The 22,824-nt window shown below is 41.2% G+C and overlaps 1 protein-coding gene across 7 annotated transcripts in view; it reads left to right on the forward strand.

Moving 5' to 3' along the window:
- The window catches only part of DACH1 (dachshund family transcription factor 1), a 538,134-nt gene that overhangs the window by 249,510 nt on the left and 265,800 nt on the right, over positions 1-22,824 (forward strand). For all 7 annotated transcript variants that reach the window (XM_090024542.1, XM_090024521.1, XM_090024531.1 and 4 more), the window contains exon 3: positions 22,008-22,169. In XM_090024542.1, coding sequence (XP_089880668.1) covers positions 22,008-22,169 — 162 coding nt within the window. The remainder of the gene's footprint in view (positions 1-22,007; positions 22,170-22,824) is intronic.

A 22,824-nucleotide genomic window follows, 5' to 3' on the forward strand; every position in this document is an offset into this window, starting at 1 on the left:
CATTGCAGGCTCATGTTCATCTTGTGGTCAATGATGACCCCCAAGTCTCTTTCTTCTGTAGTGCTGTCCAACGTAGCACTGCCGAGCCTATAAGGGTGCTGCAGGTTTTTCCTCCCAAGGTGGATAACCTTGCATTTATCGATGTTAAACACCATGAGGTTCTCGTCTGCCCATTTGCTGAGCTTGTCCAGGTCAGCCTGGATCACCCGCCTATCTTCTGGCGTGGATGCTTTGCCCCAAAGTTTGGTGTCATCGGCGAACTTGGCCAGTCCACTCCTGACTCCAATGTCCACATCGTTAATGAAGATGTTGAACAGTATGGGTCCCGGGACAGAGCCTTGAGGGACCCCACTGGTCACAGGGCACCATGATGAGTGACTGCCATCAATCACAACCCTCTGGTTCCGACCACGGAGCCAATTTCCCAGCCAGTGGATCATGGTGGAGCCAAGGCCACAACTGGGCAGTTTGGCCAAGAGGTGATCATAGAATTTTTAAAAGCTTATAGGCTGCTTGCAGGCATTAAAACAAACCAAAACAGCGTTTTACTTTAAATTCTGCTCGCTCCCACACCAAGCACCTGCACAGAAGAATCAACACAGTGCTTTAGTTGGACCTGGTTTGCCTCATGTCTGTATAAATAGGGCACTTTAGTGGGGCTTTTTTGGCACCTTTAATTGAGTAAGCTGTTAGATAAAAGCACCAAAAAGCCCCTCTGAAGTGCCCAATCTATACAGATGTTAAGGAGCCAGGTTGAAGTAACGCGCTGCTTTTTCTGGTAAGGCTCTTTTTTAAATTTTTTTTTAAATTTCTGCAAGCAGCCAAATTGTCCATGTAGTCAGGCTGCAGTTAGGCGTAGTGAACCAAAGACTCCTCTAGGATAACTCTGAAATAAACAACCGGCTTAAGTGCAGTGGTTTACTGATTTACCACTGAACAACTGTATTAACAGGGAAACTCTCTCTGAATTAATCTGTGCAAGACTAAACAAATGAGAGCAGAACTTTCCCGTATTTCTACTTCCCCACTTCTTTTTAAAAATATATATTCTAATTGTTTCCTTCTTTGGGGAACATTTTCATTTGGACCTGGATATGAAACTAGCAGGTTTGGTTTCAGCTGACTCTGGTCTTTTTAGGGCCCTGGTAATACTATTAATCTGGCGCTATTTGCTAATTTTGGCTAATAAAATAATACAGATAAAAAAAGATATAGTTTTCCATTATATCCTTGATCAGATAACCTGGTATGTAAGTTCTCACACATACACCCTTATTTTCCCATCTGCAAAGGAGAGATAATCAGTTTGTTCCTCTTTCTAGCCCATTTTGTAATGTCTGAAAGTTTTATGGCACTATTAGATTAGAAATATATATTTTTAATCTTTAATATCCTGTTTTGCAAAATACAACTTCCTTTACATTCAACAAAAATAACTAATCACATTTTACAAACATAAGGTAAAATCATTATTTTCCTTCTTGATAACATTGTCAGTGGTTCAGGAGGATAGAGTTTCACATTCCAGTAGATCAAGCAGTAACATGAGGACAGGGAATTTCTGGTTTTAATAAATCCCTAAGCACTTTCTAAAGATTTTTCACAAAACATCTGAAATAGAAAGGTGTTTCCATTTCTGTTGTTGTTGTTCATGAAAAATTATTAAGTTTTAGCCTGTTGTACCCTTCAAACTCTCAGTGGGTAAGGCATAACTTTAAATAACAATAAAAAAATAACTTTACATTCTACAATTCATTACTTTGTTACTTTTTATTGGTGGTTGTTTTAAAATCTTATCTTCAGATTTAAGTTATTTCTTCTCTAATACCAAGGTTTCCTAAGTAAAAAACAGTAATATTTTGTGACCTTTTGCCATATTTATTGTATATTCAGGTTCTATTTGAAATGAATGCCCCATTCTCAGAGACCCTTTGTGCATTTTTCAAAGCAACCAGAACAGCACTGATATTTAAATTACAGTCTTCTCTTTTACAACTTTAGCTTGAGTATTATGAACTCTATGTGCTAAGTACTTTTCATTTTTATAGCTTTGTACAAATAATTACTAATTTATCTTCACAGCACCCAGGTGAGGTAGGGAAACATTATCTTTTCCCGATAGATGTGGAAACTTAAAATATAAATAACTGACTGACCTGATACCTAATGGTAGAACAAGGATTAGGACTTCAGAGGCTCTGCAGTTATGTTACATTCTCTTTCTAATAGGTAAGTGGGCTTTTCAGCTAGAGAGATGGATTGTTCTGAATTACCTAGCCAATTGACTTTTTTATGCAATGTTCCTCTCAGGTTTTTCCTTCTCCCAGTCGTGGGTTTTTGTAACACAGAAAACATAACACGGTACATGACAGGGTTATACATAATTGGTGGTGCATATGGTAACATAGTTGTTATGTAGGTTTGGGGTAGTGCTTTGGTAGGATTTAATTTTTAAGTGGTTGAAGCTAAATCACAAGAAAAGAAGAATCCAGATGAATAAGAGAATCAGCTGTCTAACCAAGTGACTGACCTAGAGGTATCTTTAAAACTGCCAAAGTAACTATTTATGAGATCTGTCAAAAAGCTAAATCCTGCTGGTGGGAAAAAATCTCTATCATACTTTACTTTTGGGTCTTGTTTCTGTCAACAAAAGACATGAAATAGGAAGTGAGTATATGGTACAGTCTTCTGGAGTGAGCAGTTCCCTGCAATTCACCATCAACTTGAAATAAATGGCAATGCACAAGATTTGCCACTGTAAATGCTTGTGGAGAACACTAAAAAACTGCCATGACAAGCGAAGTTGGCACCTGGGGCAAACCTGGAGATGGCGGGATGTGAAGATGCATGATTCTGGGAGCTCGGGAGGAGGATGTGGAGTTCTGAGAGCAGGGGTAGGGAAAGCATCAGTCTTACCCAGTCTGGGAACTCCTAAATAGGTCCCCACTGAGCTACTGCCACTGCTGCCATGTACTTTGCCCACCCTGGTGGTTGCTCTTCAAGGCTAAGTACAAGAAGCCTGTGATGGAAGTGCTCTAACTTCTGAGCTTTACTCTAAGTGTCCCTGTTTATGTCAGGAGGAAGCAAAACACACGTTAGCCTTTGGTGGTGGTAGTGGTGAGAAAGGGGACTCAGAGGCTAGCTGCATGGCCCAAATAAAGCAGGTAGGGGGGCTCTTGCATACCTCCCAATGTGAACTGGGGGCTCCCCAGGCTGCTGAAGACTCCCAAGAGGAGCCAAAAGGCCAAGCCGCCTGATTGGCTGGGGAGGGACATCATGGCTGCCCACCTGGTGCCCCCCCCCCCACAAACCCCAGGTGTGCTGGATACTCATACACATGCCAACACAAACAAACAGAGCTCAGGTGTCTGGGGCAAGACTGAACCGCCAATTTTCACACAGCCAATGAGGACAATTCCCACCTCTTACACAACTCCCCATTCCCCAGGGTGATGGAGAGTGGATGCTACCCTCCCTGGCTCCCCAATTTCATCATCAGCAACATCATTGCCCACACCCCAATCCTCACTGGATGCACAGCTTATTTCTTCCTGCTCTGTTTCATAAGGCTTGGGGGAGGGGGGGAGCAACTGGACCGCTAGAAGAAGTACTTCAGCTATGAACTGAGCCTGGTGCCATAAACACATGTGGTGCAGGGATGGGGGCGATGGCAAGCCCCCCACCAATGTGTTTGGCCCTGAACGGCAGGCTGTCTAGATCCATGAAGCTATGACCAACTGGCTCCTCTCCCACATGGACCAGGAGCCCTCCCTGAATGAGTAGGACTGGAGGGTTTTGAATACCCAAAACTTGGCACTGGCCTGGTGTCCTCTGACCCTGCATCACGGGCAACGCTGTCTACAACCCAAACTGTTTCCCTTCTCCTCTCCCTCCCCAACTCCCCTCAGGGGCACACACTTAGCTGCAAGTGAATGTGGCCCAAGGAAGAGACTTACCTTGTTTTAATCAAATGTTGAAGCTGCCCAACTTTTAATGTGTTTATTAAACTTAAAGGTATTGTGCAGTGTTGCTTGCTCTGAAACTTAGAACCTTCTTGTTAGTTAGCATTGAGAGGGTGGTGAAAGACTCTGCCTGCACCAGGCAGTTATGACATTGAGAGGGGGTGTGCAGCCGTGGGGGGCTTACCTTAACAAATACAAAACCTTTGGGCTGCAAGGTGAATGCCACGCGTGGAACTGCCACTCCTCAGTTTAATTAGATGTTGCAGCTGCCAAACTTTGTATGTGTGTAATAAAGAAAAACTATGGGACGTTGCCCACACTGAAACTTGGACCAGAGCCCTGAGAGCTGCCTATCCTTGCAGAGGTTGCACTGCTCTGCCATAATGGGACCTGGGCCCGCAGTTCCCCAGTTCAGTGGGGTGGTGGGTCACCCCCCGCACCCGCCATCTGTTCTCTTTGAGGCCCTGCACCTATGCAGACAACCACCAGCAGCCAGTGTTAGCAAGTTGGCCCTGGAGGGTGGGCTGACTCAATGCCAGCCCTGGCATCAAGTTTCAGGCATCCTGGTCCCTGTCACCTCCTGCATTGGTATTCCCTTGAGCGGGCCCCACCAGGCACCTTCCTGGCTCCTCAGATAACATCCTCAGGATGCACCAGAGCTTCTGTTCTGGGGCATCTCTTCCCCTCTAGCATCCATCAATCAATGAATGGTTTGGAGCATCCCCCGCATGGCTGTTATCAAGCCCCTCTGTGGGACTTTTGGGCATGTCACCCCAGAAAGCATTGCCTGGAGTGGGGCTCTCCAAGGCAGGATGGCAGGTGGGTGGCAGCCTGTCCCACCACTCTGCTCTAGGAGGGCAGTGGTCTCCCCAGGGGAGGTGGCACCAATGCCATTCAGGGGTCTTGTAGTTGGATCCAAAGTGGTCTTTGACCCTATGCAGAAATCCCTTATCTTGGCACTGCAACTCTCTCAGCTTGAAAGTAGCATGTGCAACCGTCCTCAGTGACATGTAGATATGACCATGGTGTGCCAACTTCAAAGTGCTTAGAATCACTGCAGTTGCAATAGCATATGCCCCAGCAGATTAATATACTCCTGTATGGTCCAGAAGTTGTCACACTAAAGAGCTTTATACTGTATATAACAGTGCACAGAGACTCATGACTGGCTGCACAGTTTGCACACACACAGATGTATTCCGTGCACTCTCAGACATTAGACCAAGTGACATAAGGAGACAGACACTAAGGTGGGGCGGGCAAAATGCAGCCTGTGGGTTCCCTAAAAATTTAGAAAATTAATATTTATCTGGGCTTGGTTGTCTGTTATCTCACAATGCCATGTGGTACAGATGTTTGTTACGGTGCTCTAACTTGCAGCACTGAAGATGGATACCACATCCATCCAGGGTTATCCTAGAGTGGGATCTGCCAGTGTTGCTCTATGGGTATTGACTGTCTCTTTGGTTACTGTTGTGGAGCACTTTCTGTATGCCTAAAATGAAGTAAGCATAACTTCTGTACCTGGCCCAAATGTCAAATGGCAGCAGCAGCAACTGGGAACTGTTCTGGAGTTCCTGGCATAGGTATTCACCCAGGACACAGACTGCTGAGGTGGTGGACAACTCTGGCACTGCTCCTAACTTGGCACTTGGGGCAGGTACCCCCTTGCCCATCCCTAGCTTATGCTATTGCTAACAAAGTACTGAACTTTTTGGCATGTGTGTAGGAAGTTTATAATTTAGATTTGAATTTAATTTACCTTTTTGGTATTATCTGCCTATGGTCTGAAATGCTGTTTCTGGAAGATACTGACTGTACAGTGGGTAATTCAGTATTTCACAAAACTGGCTGTAAGGACTGTGACTGCCTGATGCTGTACTGTTTTTCACAAGACACCTGTGATGTAATTGACAGAAACAACATTTGTGGAAGTGTTGCATATAAATGTCAGCCTCAGGAATTTAAGAAAACCTTACATAAATCATTTATTTAGAGGACTGTATATTGGGAAATTAGTATCTCCTAACTTCCTGTATATAATAAGGCTCCCTTAAAATAAATCTTTTTTCTCCAATAAGTCTATCTTCTTACAACTCAGTTCTCATTTAATAATCTTGTATATGAGTATTAATTTGCCATGCCAGAGTGGGCAAAAGCAATTCCTAAAAACATAATTTTGTAGGAAATTTTATGGATATGGCTACTTTGCCTTAAAAAGCGTGTGAAAGCACATAAAACCTACTTGTAGGTACTCTCAATCATAAAACTGTGCACGCTCATAAGTTAATCCTATTGTGTCACTCTTTAAATATCTCTTATGTAGATTAGGAAGGAAGGGGTCATCAGTAGACAGAGAACAATTATAAATACATACTTATTTATAATCAGTCACAATTGGTCCTACTTCACTAAACACCAGTTTATAGCACCCATTGTAAGCATTCAGGTTAAACTCTTTTTTTAAAGATTATTTGATCCCTGCTCTACTTTACAAGTTGGAGTTTAGACATGATAAGAAGGGAAATCAGAAATGATGGGGATGGGAGAGGATAAAGCATATCACATCATGGTTTCAAATACAGGTTGGGGAGGAGTCAGGGATCAATCAATAAATTTGAGAAAATTTTTGTCTGATGATGGACAATTCAAAACCCAAGACAAAATGAATCAAGTGATTTGTTGCAAATGATGCTCTCAGTTCTTCTAGGAACAAAATTGGGTATCTTGCAAAACATGACACATTTGGAGATCTGTCATATTTCTGCCATTTCTGAAGCTACCAACTTAGGAGAAAGTGAGGATTTAATATTGGATCTGCCATGATGGTATCCATCTTTTGCAAAACAGTGCCAGCAATGTTGACGAGAATTCTGCATAGTAATCTGCTAGATATAAATGGGAGCTTTGTATTAAGGCTGAGGGTACAATCAGGCCCTCAATTTGGAACATGGTATGGTGTGCATGAATATGTTTATTCAAATGTTTTGCTATTCATCAGGACTTTTTACTGAACTTAATACGTTATTCTTTATGTCAGAGTCAAAACAACTTGTTTTTACCAAAATTATGGGAAGAAATATCCTTATAGCATTGTACTATAACTAATTGCATTATATGTTCTTTTGGGGTTTAATTCTGGGGCATTTTTTTCCCATTTTCCTTTGATATGTCATATATTGAGCAATGCCAAAACTAGGATGAATGGAATAGGATAGGAATGTAAACTTTAACATGGCTATCTAGTTTGCAGAGTATATTTGACCCAGAGCTTTTTGGACGTTAGTGTGCTATTCTGGCAAGGAGAGAGTAAGGGTATGTGCAGCATTCATTTGAAGCACTAAGAATTTCTGAGAACTCTGTAGTGCCACAAAAACATAGTATGCAAGTGCCTGATCATCCAGAGCACTTCAGAAGATGGCAGGAGCATATATTTACAGTGCTCCACAGCCAGAAAGTTGGGGTGCAGCAAGCATATCATGCTTTGCAGGGTCCCCAGCTTGCAGAGGTTCCTGAGGACAGCCAGATACAAAGGGAAGCAGTCACCTGCATGGCCAAGGGATTTCCTTCCCCTCTCACCAAGAGTAGAGAGCCACAGTGTACCTGTTCTGTTTCCATAGCCAAAGGCTCATCAACTTCACTTCTAGCCCTCCGTGGATCCTTGCCACTTACACACCCTGCAGCTCACTGGCTAGGAGTCAACACATGCCACTGCTTCTTCAGGGTTTGTTCAGCTCTTGTGTGGGCTGGTACAGACCACCTGAGACCTTGACCATGCAGTCACTGGTTCACCAGCCATTTCAGCGTAGGAAAATCCACAATGGGAGAGGCAGTGCAGATGTTCTTGGCAACCCAATGGGTGCTGACACTGTGATTCATTCACCTTTGTCAACTCATGAGAGGCAGTAGGGAAAAGCCTGTGATGATGGCTCCACTTCAGAAGATGAGCTGTAGGAGTCACCCCAGTCATGGCCTTTGCAAATCACAGCATCCAGTCACCACCCTAAAAACACGTAGACCTCCTAACTGTGCCCCTACTCTATGGAGCTGTGCCACTGGTTCTGCTTCCCTTTGCCCCAGCCATGACCTTTACAGCAGTCACCTGAAAAATCACAAAATTAGGGGCATCTCAGTTGTGCCACCCATGGCACTATCCTCTGATGCTACTTCCATTTCAGGAAAGCCACTAAAGGCTGTCCTCTTCCTCTCGGCCATGGCATTTGCCACTTGTTAAAGCAGACAGCCAGCTTCCACGCATGAGTTCCTGCTTAGTGCCCTTACTTGGCTTGCAGGTAATGCCGGAGAGGCTGACACGCAACAGGAATAGATATTGTTTTCATAGCAGGAGGTGTGGGAGGTGAATTTCTTCAATGCTTTTTAGGGAGGAAGGATTTTAACCTATTTACAGAGAAAGGTGGGGCTGAACATTAAATCAGAATGGCAGTTTGTGAGCCCTAGGACAGTAGAGTTCAATGTGACAGACAGAACCCCTGGAACCACGGAGGGGATGAAAAGTAAAGCCTCCTAGGTTGTTGGAGGATAGAGGCATTCCCTGTAGCACTGCACATAACTATACAGGCATTAGACATGGCACTAGAAATCATTGTGTAGTGCAGAAGATATTGTTAGAATGGACTACTATTTTGTTATGGAACTGCCATTCTCCCCCCACCCCCAAGAAACTGCTTAAAAGTTGTACACTTGCTTTTTTTTAAATGCTAAAAGGGTGTATTTTTCATTATAAATATAGCACCTGTGTGTGGTCTAAAGTATATAGGTGATGTGGGTTTGTCTGCAAGAAACTATTTTTTTCCTATTTCCTTCCAAGGCAGAACTACATAAAATTTTGTCTAAGTCATTTAACACCACCAGAGCTCATAAGATCTCTGAACCCAGTTTCCGATCTCTGTCACTACACAATATGCAATAGAAGTTTAAAAACTGAAAAAAACACAAAAGCCCTAATGTGATAGTTGAATTACCACACTTTGGAGGTAAAATGTCTCTCCTGATTATCAGAGCTGATCTGCTTACATCCTGAAATACAAGATTTGGTTGCCCTCATGTCATTTTTTTATTGTGTGTACAATACACACATATTGCTTTTAAGCAATCAGTACTTTTTCTTGCAGCATAAAATGGAGTTTTCCTGAAATTAAAATGCTCAACTATCATGCTTATTGACACATAAGCATAGATATTGAAATTGTCAGTATGTATTCAAATTTTATTTATTCTTTGAGAAGAATGACATACCAGACACTTGCAAAATTTTCTGTCTTACAATTAAATTTGTAAAACAACTTTTTTGGCTAGGCTTTCTACAATATTGAGTGTAACAAACTTTTCAGTTATGGAAAATATCTACCAGATACCCAGTGGATGCATCTACACATGTGCTTTACTGGGGAGTTTACTCATTAGCTCTGCAATAAAGTGTTACCATCTACTTGTGTGCCTCTTGTGCCCCACTTCTGCCAAGGATTTCAGGGAGCAGCTACACAAGGAGCCAGATTCCTTTGGGACAGTGATTAGGTCACAATAAATTAATTAACTCTGCTGTAAGGTAGTGCTGTCCCCAACTGTACTAGCAGGGACAGTACTTTTATAGCAGAGTACTTATGTATGCTGAAATGCACATAGAGATGGTGACAGGGGCTGGCAGGGGCATGAGAGTGCTAATGTGTGGGGGCTTCTCACTGCCTAACCCCACACTTTAGCACCCTTGTGTGCCAGCCATCTGGAGCCCGGGGCTGAACCCCTGCGCCCTGGCCAGCCCAAAGCTGCTCCACCCTGGCTCAAAGTACTGCAGTCCCAGGCACATATGTAGATGCTGTGCCTGGGAGCAGTCAACTCTGGCACAAACTGTGCTGGAGTTTTTTTACATCAATTGTACATGTAGATGCACCCAGTTGCACACAAATGTGACAACATTTACAGTGTTTTGTAGGATGGATATTTATTAATGTACTGTAGATCTAACTTTTGTGCTGCTAATGATCAGTGCCATAAGCACTTTCTTTAAAAATTACTAACCTACATTTTAGCTGTTTGATGAAGATGTCCTAATGTACAGCTGTGACCATATCTCATCTTATCTGGGACAACAAAGTGTCTGTATCCAACACCAAGTGTCTGTATCCAGCACCAGCTGTGCAGCTGCCCTTTCATGTACATCTAACTGTGAATGAGTGTATCGCTGCTTTCCTTTGCAAAGGATGCCAAGAAACTAAAAACCTTTGTAGCTGAATATCCTTGTGCATAGGCCAATCTAGAATTTCCTGAAGTGTGGTTTGGAACACCTCCCTTCAGACTGTGGGGAGATGGGAGGAGGCATGGCTGGAGCCCCAAGGCTGGCAGGGGACACTGGGAGGCTAGGCAGGGAGTAGGAGCTTGAAGGCAGGACCTGCCCCCTGCTGCCCCTGATTCACTTGGATGTCATGGGAGCCCCAAAGCCTCTCTTGCCCCACTGCTGCCAAGGACTTCAGGGAATAGCTACCCAGGGAGCCAGGTCCCATTGGACACACACACATATAGCAGCAGACACACCTGGGTCAGCTGGGGATAGCAATAGCAAAAAGATGATGTGACCACACTGCTGAACTCTTCCTGGAGCTGCCCCTGTCATCCAGTCTTACTTTCTTTAAGGGCTAAGAAATGGCCTTGGCCCTGATCCTACACTGTGTGTATGTATGTGCATTGCTACTTTAGTGTGCAGATACTGGAGTTGTGGTGGAACACAACAGTTACACCAGCATCTTACAAAATACACAATTTTGTCCCAGCACTACCATCACCTTCTATTCTAAAACTGGAATGATTCCTCAAGCATTTATGCATGTGAACAATTTAAACTTTACACAGTGACTCTCAGTGGGACTACTGAAAAGAGTTTAGTAGGTTTGATATACTGTGTCTGCAGGATTAGACCCATAAGTTGCAGAGACCCACACTTCCATTGCTTCAACAATGTGCAGATATTAGCTCAATCAAAGAGCTGTGTGCCATTACCCCAGGATCTGTGTCAAGCTATGGATTAGGTTGAAAAAAAACCCAGCAAAAGCTCCTGCTGGTTGAAAGATTATGAGTATTTAGCTACAGTACTGTTGTTACAGGCATGAACACAACCTTTCAGCATTTTTGAATTATAGTAATGTTACAATTAATTAATTGTGTCTACCCAGTTAAAAAACACACTAAAGCTAAAGTTTTATTAAATCTTACTGATTTCTCTGTTTGCTAAACAAGACTCAATTAAAGAATATGCCAAAAATGCAGTGCAGTTACTCAAATGCAAAATATTTTTTTATTAAGAAAATTCACTAATTGTCAATAAAAGCTCAGAGGATGGTTTTATCGCTGTCATTATATTAAAGCTTTTAAGCAGTAGCCACAGAAAGAATAGTACTATGAAGACAAGAAATACTGAACACAAAAGAGTGGGCTGCAAAATTTATAGGAAAATTTGTTCTCATAATAGTTATTTTATTAAACAAGACCTATGACTACTCTCACAATACAAATGTAAAACAGAAAATTTAGGTGGAACTCAGTAACACTGTGTCAATATAAAAGCCTCAGCACATTTTCCCCCCTTTTTGAAATTTTATAAAACATTTAGCTAGGGGGGTTGTAGACCAGGATTTGACACCTAGCAAAAGCATTTTTTATATTGTTCAAAGCTGACCTCTGCTTTTACAAAGGTTTTATCTGCACTTTTTCATCTGTTTAGGAGCACACATTTTTGGTTAAGAAATTGAAGACAATCTCTTTGTCTTTTTTTCTGAGCTAGGGAGGCTGAGATAAAAAAGAATGCCTGCGTTAAAAGTCACACATGGCTGTAATTTAAGATTTTTTTACCTCATTGTCCATAACAGTTGAAAGAAACCTTCAATGAAAGTTTATTAACTAGGCCAATGCCTGAGGCAATAAAGGTTCATTTATTACCAGTTTCTTGGCTGTTTTTCTTCTTCTTTTTTTCGGTTAAACTCATAGCGTAAGATAATACTTCACAAAATTAAACCTTTGACCTTCTGTAGAGTTAAGTCGCCTTTGATTAGATAAAGTAACAATTTATGGTCCAGCATGAGGTTGCACATGAAATGAATAATGCAACAGACTGAATGAGAACTGAGAATCTATTGCTTTTGAAGAGACGACTGTTGTTTAAGCAAAAAATGTTCTCTCTTAATTGTATTGTTTTGAGGCTGTATGAACTTCAGTTGTATTTCAAACTGTTCTTAGAAAATGCAATAACAGGAGGCATATATGCAATACGTATCATTTAATTCTGTCAGAATTGCATCAAACCAATATCAAATCCAGAGACTACAAAATAATGTTAAGGCTGAAAACCTTTAGAAATGTATTGTGGTATTGAAACACATTTTGTATTTTCAACTTCTGTTTTAGGAGTGAAAGAAGATGAAACCATAAAATAGAATTACATCAAGAAATAGTTGCCCATTCCTTGTATAAGGTGAACGTAGTTCCGATGCAATATTTAAGTTTTCATGGGTTTTGCTGGGAAATATAGCAGTAATTATTCACTTGTCATTATCCTCATTTTTTTAAATGAATAGCAAAAATATTGAAAGCTCTTATATGAAGTCATGAAATCTTAACAGTTCTTAAATCTTTTTTTCTTTAATAATATAATTCCACACTCTCCCAGCTACTTGCAAGTAGAATTCCCCATGGACTTCTATAGCAAGTTCCAGTTACGTAAGGATGGGGCTATACGGCTCTAAAGTGTGAATGGCCTTTCTTCTGAACTGAAATTTTCTTTCTGTAGTAACATAATTAGGAATCATAAGACTACCTGATGGTGGAAAGGCAAGGAAATTATAAGTCTGAAGTTTGGTATTAATATTTAACTATTTCCTTCCTTTTTTTTTTTTTCTTGAAAAGCAGTACCTGTACTTCAAAACTCAGAATGCAAAATTAAAAATAGTTCCAGGGGAAAAAGCTTTTGATTTAATTAAAAAGGGTAGCCTGCCACTTATCTCACTTTCAGTTATAAATCTGGTGACTTCAGTGAGTTACATCAATATAAATAAGTGCAAATCTTGGAGCTGTATACACTCATAGGACCTGCGCTAGAAGTCCTGGCAAACTCCAAAAACTGTAGCTGATAACAATGTTATATGCACAGAGATTGGTGCTTTGGGTTGATCCATAATATTTGATAAAAATAAGAATTGTAACCAATTTGTGAATTGCAACCAATTGACTAAATAATATGTGAAAAACATCTTTGGTAGAAAACATTATGAGCTAGTCTGAGGCTTCCTAGTTACAATTTGTAACTTGTATTCAGACCCCGTTTCAAATGTGTTCCTTCATAGGACATTATTTAAATCAGAGCCCAAACATATGATCAGTTGAAATCAGTGATAAAACTCCTGTGTCTTTCAATAGGATTAGGACAGGAGGCCATCAAAACCCTCAACCTACACTGCTGACAGCAGTGGTACCTTTGCCATTATCTGCTATGAATCAAGATCTAAGAGCTAGCCCCTGCATTTCTTACTCAGGCAAAGCTCCCCTGATTTTAATGAGAACTGAGCCCAAGGAAGGGCTGCAAGAACAAATCCTAAATTAGGTCAAGAAAAGACATTAATTATTTTCAAGTCAACACAGTTGAAATAAATGTAAAGAAAAAGGATTAAGCAATAATTTGAAATAATGAAAAGGCTTCTGTCAGAATTTCGAAGAGATTTGGATTCTCTCCCACACAATGAATAAAATGTTTCTATATAGTGAAATGAATTTTACAGGAAATGAATGGAATAAAATGTAATACAGCCATTGAAAAAAATATTTTTGGCTTTCCACCTGTTCTATGTTGCCAGAGGTGAGATGACTTGAAAATGTTAATAAAATCCTGCAAGGAAAACTGTTTTTAGACTTAACCCCCCCCCGCCCCCCCCCCCCCCAGTGATCAGACTGAAAGGGTCATGTCGTCAGAAAATATACACTAACAGTTACTTAGTGAATGATGTAATTTGACTAAGGCCCAAAGTTAGTTTCATATTCAAATCTCTGTCTTAAACAGGAGCATTGAATAGATGATAGAAGTGAGTTAGGAACTTAATAGTGGCTTCTTTAATAGTGAATAAGGAAATGTAAATGCAGGAAAGGAGTCTGGATTCATTTTTCTGATTTTTATACTCTTGTAATGATGTAACTTTTCCCCATATGATTCTTTGAGCATCCATAAATAAACTGCTGTAGCAGAAACTTGTTTCTTTCATTCACTTACCAGTTACTACTTTAGTATTTGACACTGAGATTTTTTGCCAAAACAGTTGTTCTGCATGCTAGTAGTCCCAGTAGCTGAAGTGAATTCACCTGTTTATGTTTACATAAACCCTCTTGGTTTCCAGTTGATTTGATTGATTATAGCTGGTAACATAATAATGGCCAGACTGGACACCAATAATTCTCAACCTTTCAAGGGTGTCACAAGGTGCAAGGCAATGTTAGCACTGTTAGGTATGCAAATATGATTCAGAAGATAAACTGAGAGATTTCAAATTGAAATCCATAATGTTAAAAGCATTCTGACCTGTTATAATCTTTGTAACTGAAAAAAAATCTTTATTCTTTTTCCATAGTCAAAAATGGGTGAAAACTAAGAGCTGGCATTTTCCAAGGGGTACCTTGAATCTAACCATGTTGAAAACCACTGATGTTGACAGACCCCTCTTAAGCCAAACGGTACCATGTGTTGGAGGGAGGTAGCCTGTGTGTGACATTATAAATTAAATACTCCTAGGGGCTAGGGACAGACATCCAAAAAGCCTGAGCCTGAATTGATTCAATCTTTGCAGGTTAGTCTAAGCTGCAGAGATTGAACCAATTTGCAAGTGGACAGTCATTCACGTCTCATTCCAGAAATTCATGCACATGCCTGTAGTCGCTGAGGTCATAACCCTGGGGGTGCTAGAGTAGCCCTCCCTTCCCATCCACAGGGAAGCTGAGCTGAGGGGGGTGGGCATAGCCAGGCCCTGGCAGGCTTGGATATGACTGAAGAGGGATTAAAACCCCCATCGTGGCCTGCAGGGTCTGAGGGTGGGGAAAGAAGGAGTGTGGCCAGATGGGGGCATGGCCAGACCCCTGTGATGAGAGAGAAGGAAGAGTGGGAGAGCCCTGCCTGCCACAGTAGCTGCTTGACAGCCAGGAACAATCCAGGTACACAGCTTCATAGCCTAGTGGGGACTCTTACCCCTCCTCCTCCTCCCTCTCCCCCACCACTCTGGGACAGGGAGGGGGGCTCTATGCTGTGCTGCCTGGCCCCAAAGGGGGACTTTTCCCCTTTCAACCCTCCCCACTGCAGGGCAGCAAAGCAGGCTCTGTGCAGTGCTGAAGGGGGACCCTCCCCCCTTCTATTTTCCCCTCTTGCCCCTGCTGCTGCTGGGTGGGGAGGGGGGTCTGTTTGGTGCTACCCAGTTTGGCCCAGCCCAGCCAGGGTGTGGGGAGTGACTGTCACTGAGCTCCAGCTGCTGAGGAGGGCCCTGCCCCTGCAGCCTGGGCCAGCCCTGCTTAGCCCTGGCCAAGGCAACTGGACGCTAGGGCCGGGCCGGCCATGGGGGCACAGCCCTCCTCAGTGGCTGTAGCTCGGTGATAGTGAAGCTGAACCGTGCCAGTGAGAACAGCCTGGCCCTGCATGGGTGGCAGCTGGCTGGGCAGCAGGCTACCCGGGCTGGCCCAGAGGTGCCAGCAAACCTGCAGCCTGGCATCCATCCGCTGTGGGGGCTGGCTGCAGGCACACAAGCCCCCACTGTGCCTCCGAGCTGGTCTGGGTAGCCCACTGCCTGGCCAGCTGCCACTCGTGTGCACTGGCCAGGTTGTTTTCACCAACAGGGCTCAGGCTCTCTGTCACTGAGCTGCAGCTGCTGAGGAGGGTCCTGCCCCCATGACTGGGGCCAGCTCTGCTATGTGGCTCCCTTGGCCAGGGCTGAGTGAGATTGGCTTGGGCTGTGAGGGCAGAGCCTTCCTCAGTGGCTGAAGCTCAGTGACAGCTGCTTCTTGCACCCAGGCTGGGCTGGGCAACACTTTACAGTGCCCCCTTCCCTGCAGCAGTGGGGGTGGAAGAGGAGGAGGAGGGGGAGGGGGAAAAGTCTCCCTTTGGGGCTGGGCAGCATCACACAGAGCCCCCTCCTCACCTGTTGGTGGGGGAGGGAGGAGGGAAGGAGGAGGGGAAAGAGTCCCCCTCCAGCACCCCACAGAGTCCCCCTCTGCCCCATGGGTGACTGCTCTGCCTTGGCTGTGATTCCCCGGTGGGAGGGAGGGGGAATTAACTCTCTCTGTGCCCCTTAGCCTTAACAGAGCAATGCTGGAATGGCTGTGGTCCCTGCCAGTGGGATAGGGAAGGGATGGAGGGAATAAAACTCCTGGGCACCCTGACAGAGTCTGCTGCCACTCTCCATCCCTTTGCTGCTCCATCAGCAGGGGTGGGGTGCATGACCTCATTAAGGCAAAATGGATTAAACTGATTTAAGTAGTATCAGTTAAGTCTGATACTACTTAAATCAGTATCATCCATTTTGAATGTGGTTTATGTGCACTGAACTTATGTTCTGTTACAGGTTTAAACCAGTTTCTGATCATTTAAACCAGTTTATGTGTAATTTCTGTTCCTAGCCGAAGATATTTGCAGGTACAGCAGCATATGCTGTTATGCATCTTTGTAGACACAGGCAAATGCAGTAGTTCTCCTTCTGGGAAGAAGAGCTAGAAGGTAATATCAGTGCCTTACATTTGTTTCTTTCATTTACGTGTAGTGGAATCCTACAAAGAACAGGTCAAATTGTGGTCTTATTTTCACCCACAAAAGGTTTGGTGACTTCAGTGAAGTTGTATTCATATAAATGAGACCAGAATTTGGGAGGAAAATGCAGATTATTATATTTTGCTAAGGCAGCAGCCTGAAACTTTATTTGCATAATTAACAGCTACAAACATGCAACAGGCTGAAGCAGTCCTAGTAGCTTCACATAACACCCTTACGGCTCACAGACAATCAAGCATTGGATACTAGATTGTGACACAAGCAGCAACCCTCTGTTTCCTTTACAATGAACTGAGATTCAGACTTTCCTGAAGGGTTGTCTTTTATTTACTTTGATGTTAAAAACTGCTGACTTGCAACCAAGTAGTAATTATGTGTTTTGGAGGCACCCTCTCCACCCTTCTGTTTGAGATGTGAAAGCAGCAGCCCTCTGGCACTGGTGTGTGAGGAACATTTGTGGTTATTCTATATTGATTCGTGCTAACTATTGCTTGTAAGATCTATGTACCAAATATGACTCTTTAAATTCCTGCCCCTTTTGCCCAGTGCTGCTGTTTGCCTGGTAATTGCTGTTTTAACCCATACAGTAGAAGTGTGGGCAATTACAGTGAGTTCTATCAAAAACTAGGATACATGTGGTTATTTTATCTGGTGATGGTCTAACTGGTTAACAATATAGATATATTCTATAGCTAATTTCTCAGTGTTTAGACTTCTTCATCTTGGTGCATATTCTAATAACAGATTTTCCTTTATTCAGCCTTGGTAGCATAGGATTAAAAACTTAAATTGCGTCTACATCTCTTACCAAGATTTTAAACATATCATTAATGGCTGCAGTTAAAATCTATTTAATTATTGTGCCTTAAATCTTTATAAATATGACTATTTCAAAACATAATTGATTGTGCAAGGCTAGAAAGTAACTATTGGCCAATGTTCTAATGACAGAGCGAAGAAGGACTTTAGAGAACGAGATTCTTCACACTTCCTTTTGGTGATTTGCTTATTGCTGAAGTTAAGACCTGAGCTCCTACTAAGGCTTGGAGAGCTTTCAATTGAGTTATAATTCAAGCTCACATAGCTCTTACAAGACACCTTGAACAGACTTTTGCCGATGAGTCTAAAGGAGCTGTCAGCAGTGGGGAGATTACTTCAGAACTGTGATTGTTGAATTGAACTTTACTTTTTGATGTTTTGCCTTTTGAATTAAATTGTTGGACAAGATTAATTGCACACAGTAAGAGCTTTAAATGAATAGCTGTGTAAAGCATTAAGTTTCTAAGTATGTCACATGGGAAAAAAGCTGGAAGGTTTAAATGAATAAATGTATTTAATGCATAAAATGTCTAGGCTAATTTTTTAATTCCTTTACTAACATCTTTTATTGAAAAAAACATACTTTATTCATCCATCTTAGTTATATTGCTGTGGTGGTGGTAATTTAATATTCCTGCTCCTTGCTAATCTTCTGGTTCAACAGAAGTAAACAATAGGTTTCATAAATTAAAAATACGCTCTTCAGAACATGCTTCTAAAGATAAAAAACAAGGCTGTAAACATTTATGACTGAAACAAACTAGATTGTTCAAATACTGCCATGATGTATCATGTATATCAATATGGCACTGATATCAGTTAGAATGCAAACAAGGTTTTAAATGATGTGCCCCTTCATTTCAGCTGGAGAATCCGCTTTATGCCATCTGCCTATCAGATGGTTAGGAACCAGGACTGCGTATTAATGCCACATGTTCGATTTTCCTCCCTCTTGTAATGGTTAGATTCATATTGCTAATAGCTGTGCGTGAGCACTGTCGATGAAATTTGTGTGACGATGGAGTGATGAGATATTTATAAAGCTGCCTGTCTCACTGAATAATCAGCAGGAAGAATGCCAGACATAAACAGCTTATCAATTTCAGAATATTAATGATAGCTACCATTGACTTTCATCTACCAAGTATTTTGACATGTTTCTTTATAGTTTTCAAGCAAATATTAGTAAATAAAAGGAAAAATCATATTGTTTATGCTATTGAATGTCCAGTACAGTTGTTGTCGCTTACTACATTTTAAATTGCCTGTAAGGGTGACCTTTGGTCATTTAAGTTTTGGAATCACAAATTACATAGTCATAATGGGAGGGTACTACTGTATATATTACATGTAATCTTTGCAAGACTAGGCCACCTAATGTCAAAGTGCAGTGGTACAGTGCACAGTTTATCCTTTTTTAAGTAATAATTTCAGAACATTTTTGAGTTAACAGAGTTTTTGAGTTTATGTTCAGCATTTCCTGGGTTGGTACAGACATTCAAAAACCCAAGATAAAACTGATATAACTTACATGGTCTACTGCAAGTGGCATAGTTTAGATTAGTGGTGAAAAGAACACACGTCTGCCCTTTGGGGTGAGGGGCAAATCTTAAAATGGATTCTGCCATTTTTAAATCTGTATATATATGCTAAACTTCTGTACTGTTGCTGGTAGAGACTGACTTTGTGTGCCAAATTTCTGTCCTGTTATAGGTATAGACTGGTTTTTAGTTACTTATGCCACTAAAATATAGTGTCTGTACCTAGCCTCCAAGCCTCTTTAGTTCCCTGTTATGACTACGAACAGAGGGCAGCTTAATCTAGAGGATGTGACACTACAATAATCATGGATTTTTCCCCACCTAAACTCTATAGGTGAGACTTGTATGTCAGGTTTGCATAGGTTAAATGAATACTGCTTTGTAGCAATGTCACACTTTAAATTAGCAAGGTGCTCTCATCTCAGACATGTAATTGTGTACAAGACTGAATGAAAATTGGAATATAATTTCTGCCTTTAATTTTTTTTTGTATTTACTAAAAAAAAATACTTTTTGTAGTATTTAGTAATATTTATCATAAGTAGAGCTGAACAGCATGGGGCTTCTAATCCATATCCGGGAGTCCTAGAGACCTGCACTGATATAGTTTGGGACTGCATGTTTTTATTCTCTGGATATGCTGTACTTGAACTTTCCTGGTAAGATTGTTCTTTGAAAGACACTAGCTTTACCTTGTAAGTAGTGTTTAGAAAAAAGGAAGTATGGAATATAACATTCTCCAATAACCACAGGATACAAACACGTTTCAGAGGTGCACCATCCCTTTTTCTGTGGTCTAATTTAGGAACTCTGACCAAATCTGTATAACATAACTTTATATCCTTCCTTTAAGATAAAAATACTGTTGGAAACCATCTGTGTTATTGTAAATACCTTTCCTTTCTGATCTGAGTGTGCAAGTTCTATAGTCATGGTAAATACTAAAATAAAATCCTTATGTTTATCCACCTTGTTCATTGATATTTGACTTTTGGATTATTTTCTTCCACCTAAGTAGCAATTTTGTAACTAAGATTGATGTGACTACACATAAAGCAATTGCTGTTTGGTTTGTAATTCCAATTAGATGTGTTAGATGCCTGTCCAGCAGGAGTTTATTGAGGGCCAGGTTGTAGCTTGTCCTAATGTAGCCTCAGAAGTTAAAAATGTAATTTGAGACCCTGGGCATATTGTGACATTTGGTCCCTGTGCTCCCATATCTGTGCTGAGCCCCTTCCCCCAGTTGGAGTGGCAGAACTTCCTTCTCCCATCCCAGACAAGTAGAAGCATTGGTATAGGGCATGTTCTGCCTCATTTCATATGGCCATCGGATATAACATGTACGAGTTCTTTCTACTTATCCAAAAGGCAGGAGTAGCAGCAGGGATCACTGGGAGGATCAGGGGCAGCAAGAGGTCCTTTGTGGCCTAGGATTTTATGTTGGCTTGGACTTGCTCGCTATCCTATACTCTTCTTAACCTGGCATACCAGTTCTATGCTAGGGTGGTGCTCTGAGAGTATCACAACATTGGTCCTGGGGCTAACATCCTTTGCTGATAAACCTCTTAGAGAAACAGTTCCAAGCTGGATGCAAACTCAGAAACGCATTAAACCAGTCAATAATGTGTTCATGTTTTTCTCTGTAGCTATAAGGGCTATCAACAAAAGAGAAAAAGAAAACTGAGATTTACAACTATGTGAGAGAACCTCAACAGAACCCTATAGTGTATATGCCTTAAACTATCACCATGTCTTGATAAGAGGGAATGAGACACCTATTTTGTCCATTGGATTTGGAGCATGGAGTAAAGGGGAAGCAATGACTCCTTTTTACCAAGCAACTAGGTGGAGTGTAGTGAGGGTTGGACAGAGTCATACTTCTATTTCTTACCCCCAGTATGGCACACAGCAGAACCCAGCTGGTGCAAGAGAACTTGTTGGTGGAAACTAGTGTTAAAATACTTCCTTCCTTAGAGCAAGAGGAGAATCAGAGAGAAACTGGCTCTCTAAGTTCAATTTTCTGTCCTGTATTCATCATGGAGTGGAACTGTACTGTCCCACACTCATGGCATTGAACAAAGGCTGATCTTGTCTTCAGTGATGAAAGCATAAGTGAGCAATTTTACTAATCATTCTTGACAGGGAGCTCATTATCCTCTTACAACTGAATGTTTTGCAAAGGTGGCTGAATGAAGAGATTTTGTCTGGAGTTTGAGAGTTTGCCATAGTAGTTATAGAACTTTGATTGTAGAAATAAAGCTTGAAGATTAATTATACTTTTTGCAGTATTTTGATAGTGGTCTTGAGACCTGAGTTTAGATGTAGGTTTGGGGATGGCAAATGCTAAAGATCCACATCACTAACTTTTCTTCTAATAATGCTGTAGCTGTTCATTGATAGGCTCTTAGTTTATTTTACTAAATAAAGTCACTTGTGTAAGACCTCAGGGGAAAATGGCCCAATATGAATTCTACTCATTAGTCATAAATGTTATTCAGACTCTTTGGCTTTGATTTTTATCCTGTTCTCCAATGTTGCAAGGGTAATTTTGCATCCACAAATTTGTTGCCAGAACATTTATCTACATCTACCTTTGCACCTATTTAGGCATTGCAATACATAGCTTGCAGGTGCAGCAGTAATCACAATGGCATTGTAACTGCAGTAATGTGAGACCAATATTGAGAATTTAGGTATCTGTAACTGACTATTTACATATGCATTTTACCTTGAAACATAAATATCCTCCTAAGCAAAGATGATGACTATTATTCAGTAATATCCTTTGCTAATGATGTAATAAATGATAAAGAAAAACAGTTTCAAGCCCTACTGTAATAAAGAGTCATATTATAATGTATATTAAATTTTATTAATATTTCTTTGTAGGTCTGACAGCAGCAGCTGCAGCAGCAGCAGCTGCCACCAATGCAGCCATAGCAGAAGCAATGAAAGTGAAAAAAATCAAATTAGAAGCTATGTCCAATTATCATGCCAGTAATAACCAGCATGGAGCAGAGTCTGAGAATGGTGATCTGAATTCAAGTGTTGGTGAGTTTCAAAAATAGACACTACATTCTTACATGCCAGTAGTACAACAGTATTTTCCTAAATTAATTATTCCTTTTGGATCATTAAACTTTTGATGAGGTGAAAGAAATTGCATGTTTTGTAGGTCTTTCAATTATTTTTAGGTTTATTTATATGGAGGGTTTCAGGAACACCCAGCATTGTTGTTACTATTTAAAAACCCATCATTTTCTTTGCAGGTTACTATTCCAGATGCCAGTTAATATTTTCTATGAAAGAAAATGGTTTGATTACTTGGAGTTCATTTTTCAAAGTACAGGTGGGGGTGACAGATGATGGTGTCAGAGCAAAATTTAACAATGTCTCCTATTTGGTGTATTGGGTATTGACTTTAGGTAATTCAGAACAGAAGCTGGAAAGCAAAATATTTCACAGTTTCATGTGCCCTGTGACAAAAGGAAAACATACAGACACAATAAATAATTGCCAAGCTTTATGGTTACTATAATATTTAATTTTAATAAACACATTATTAAAATGTAGTTAACAGGTTTTCCTGTTTCTTCAACAGTCATTGGCAACTATTATTTACTAAAAAGTGGTTTCAGTATATTTTATGCATTTGCCTGGCTAGTTTGTTTCACTAAAACATACTTCAAAGTAGCCTAACATTTTG

Source organism: Crocodylus siamensis, chromosome 1 (assembly GCF_052110815.1).
Source record: "Crocodylus siamensis isolate JL-2025a chromosome 1, ASM5211081v1, whole genome shotgun sequence".
Lineage (NCBI taxonomy): Eukaryota > Metazoa > Chordata > Crocodylia > Crocodylidae > Crocodylus > Crocodylus siamensis.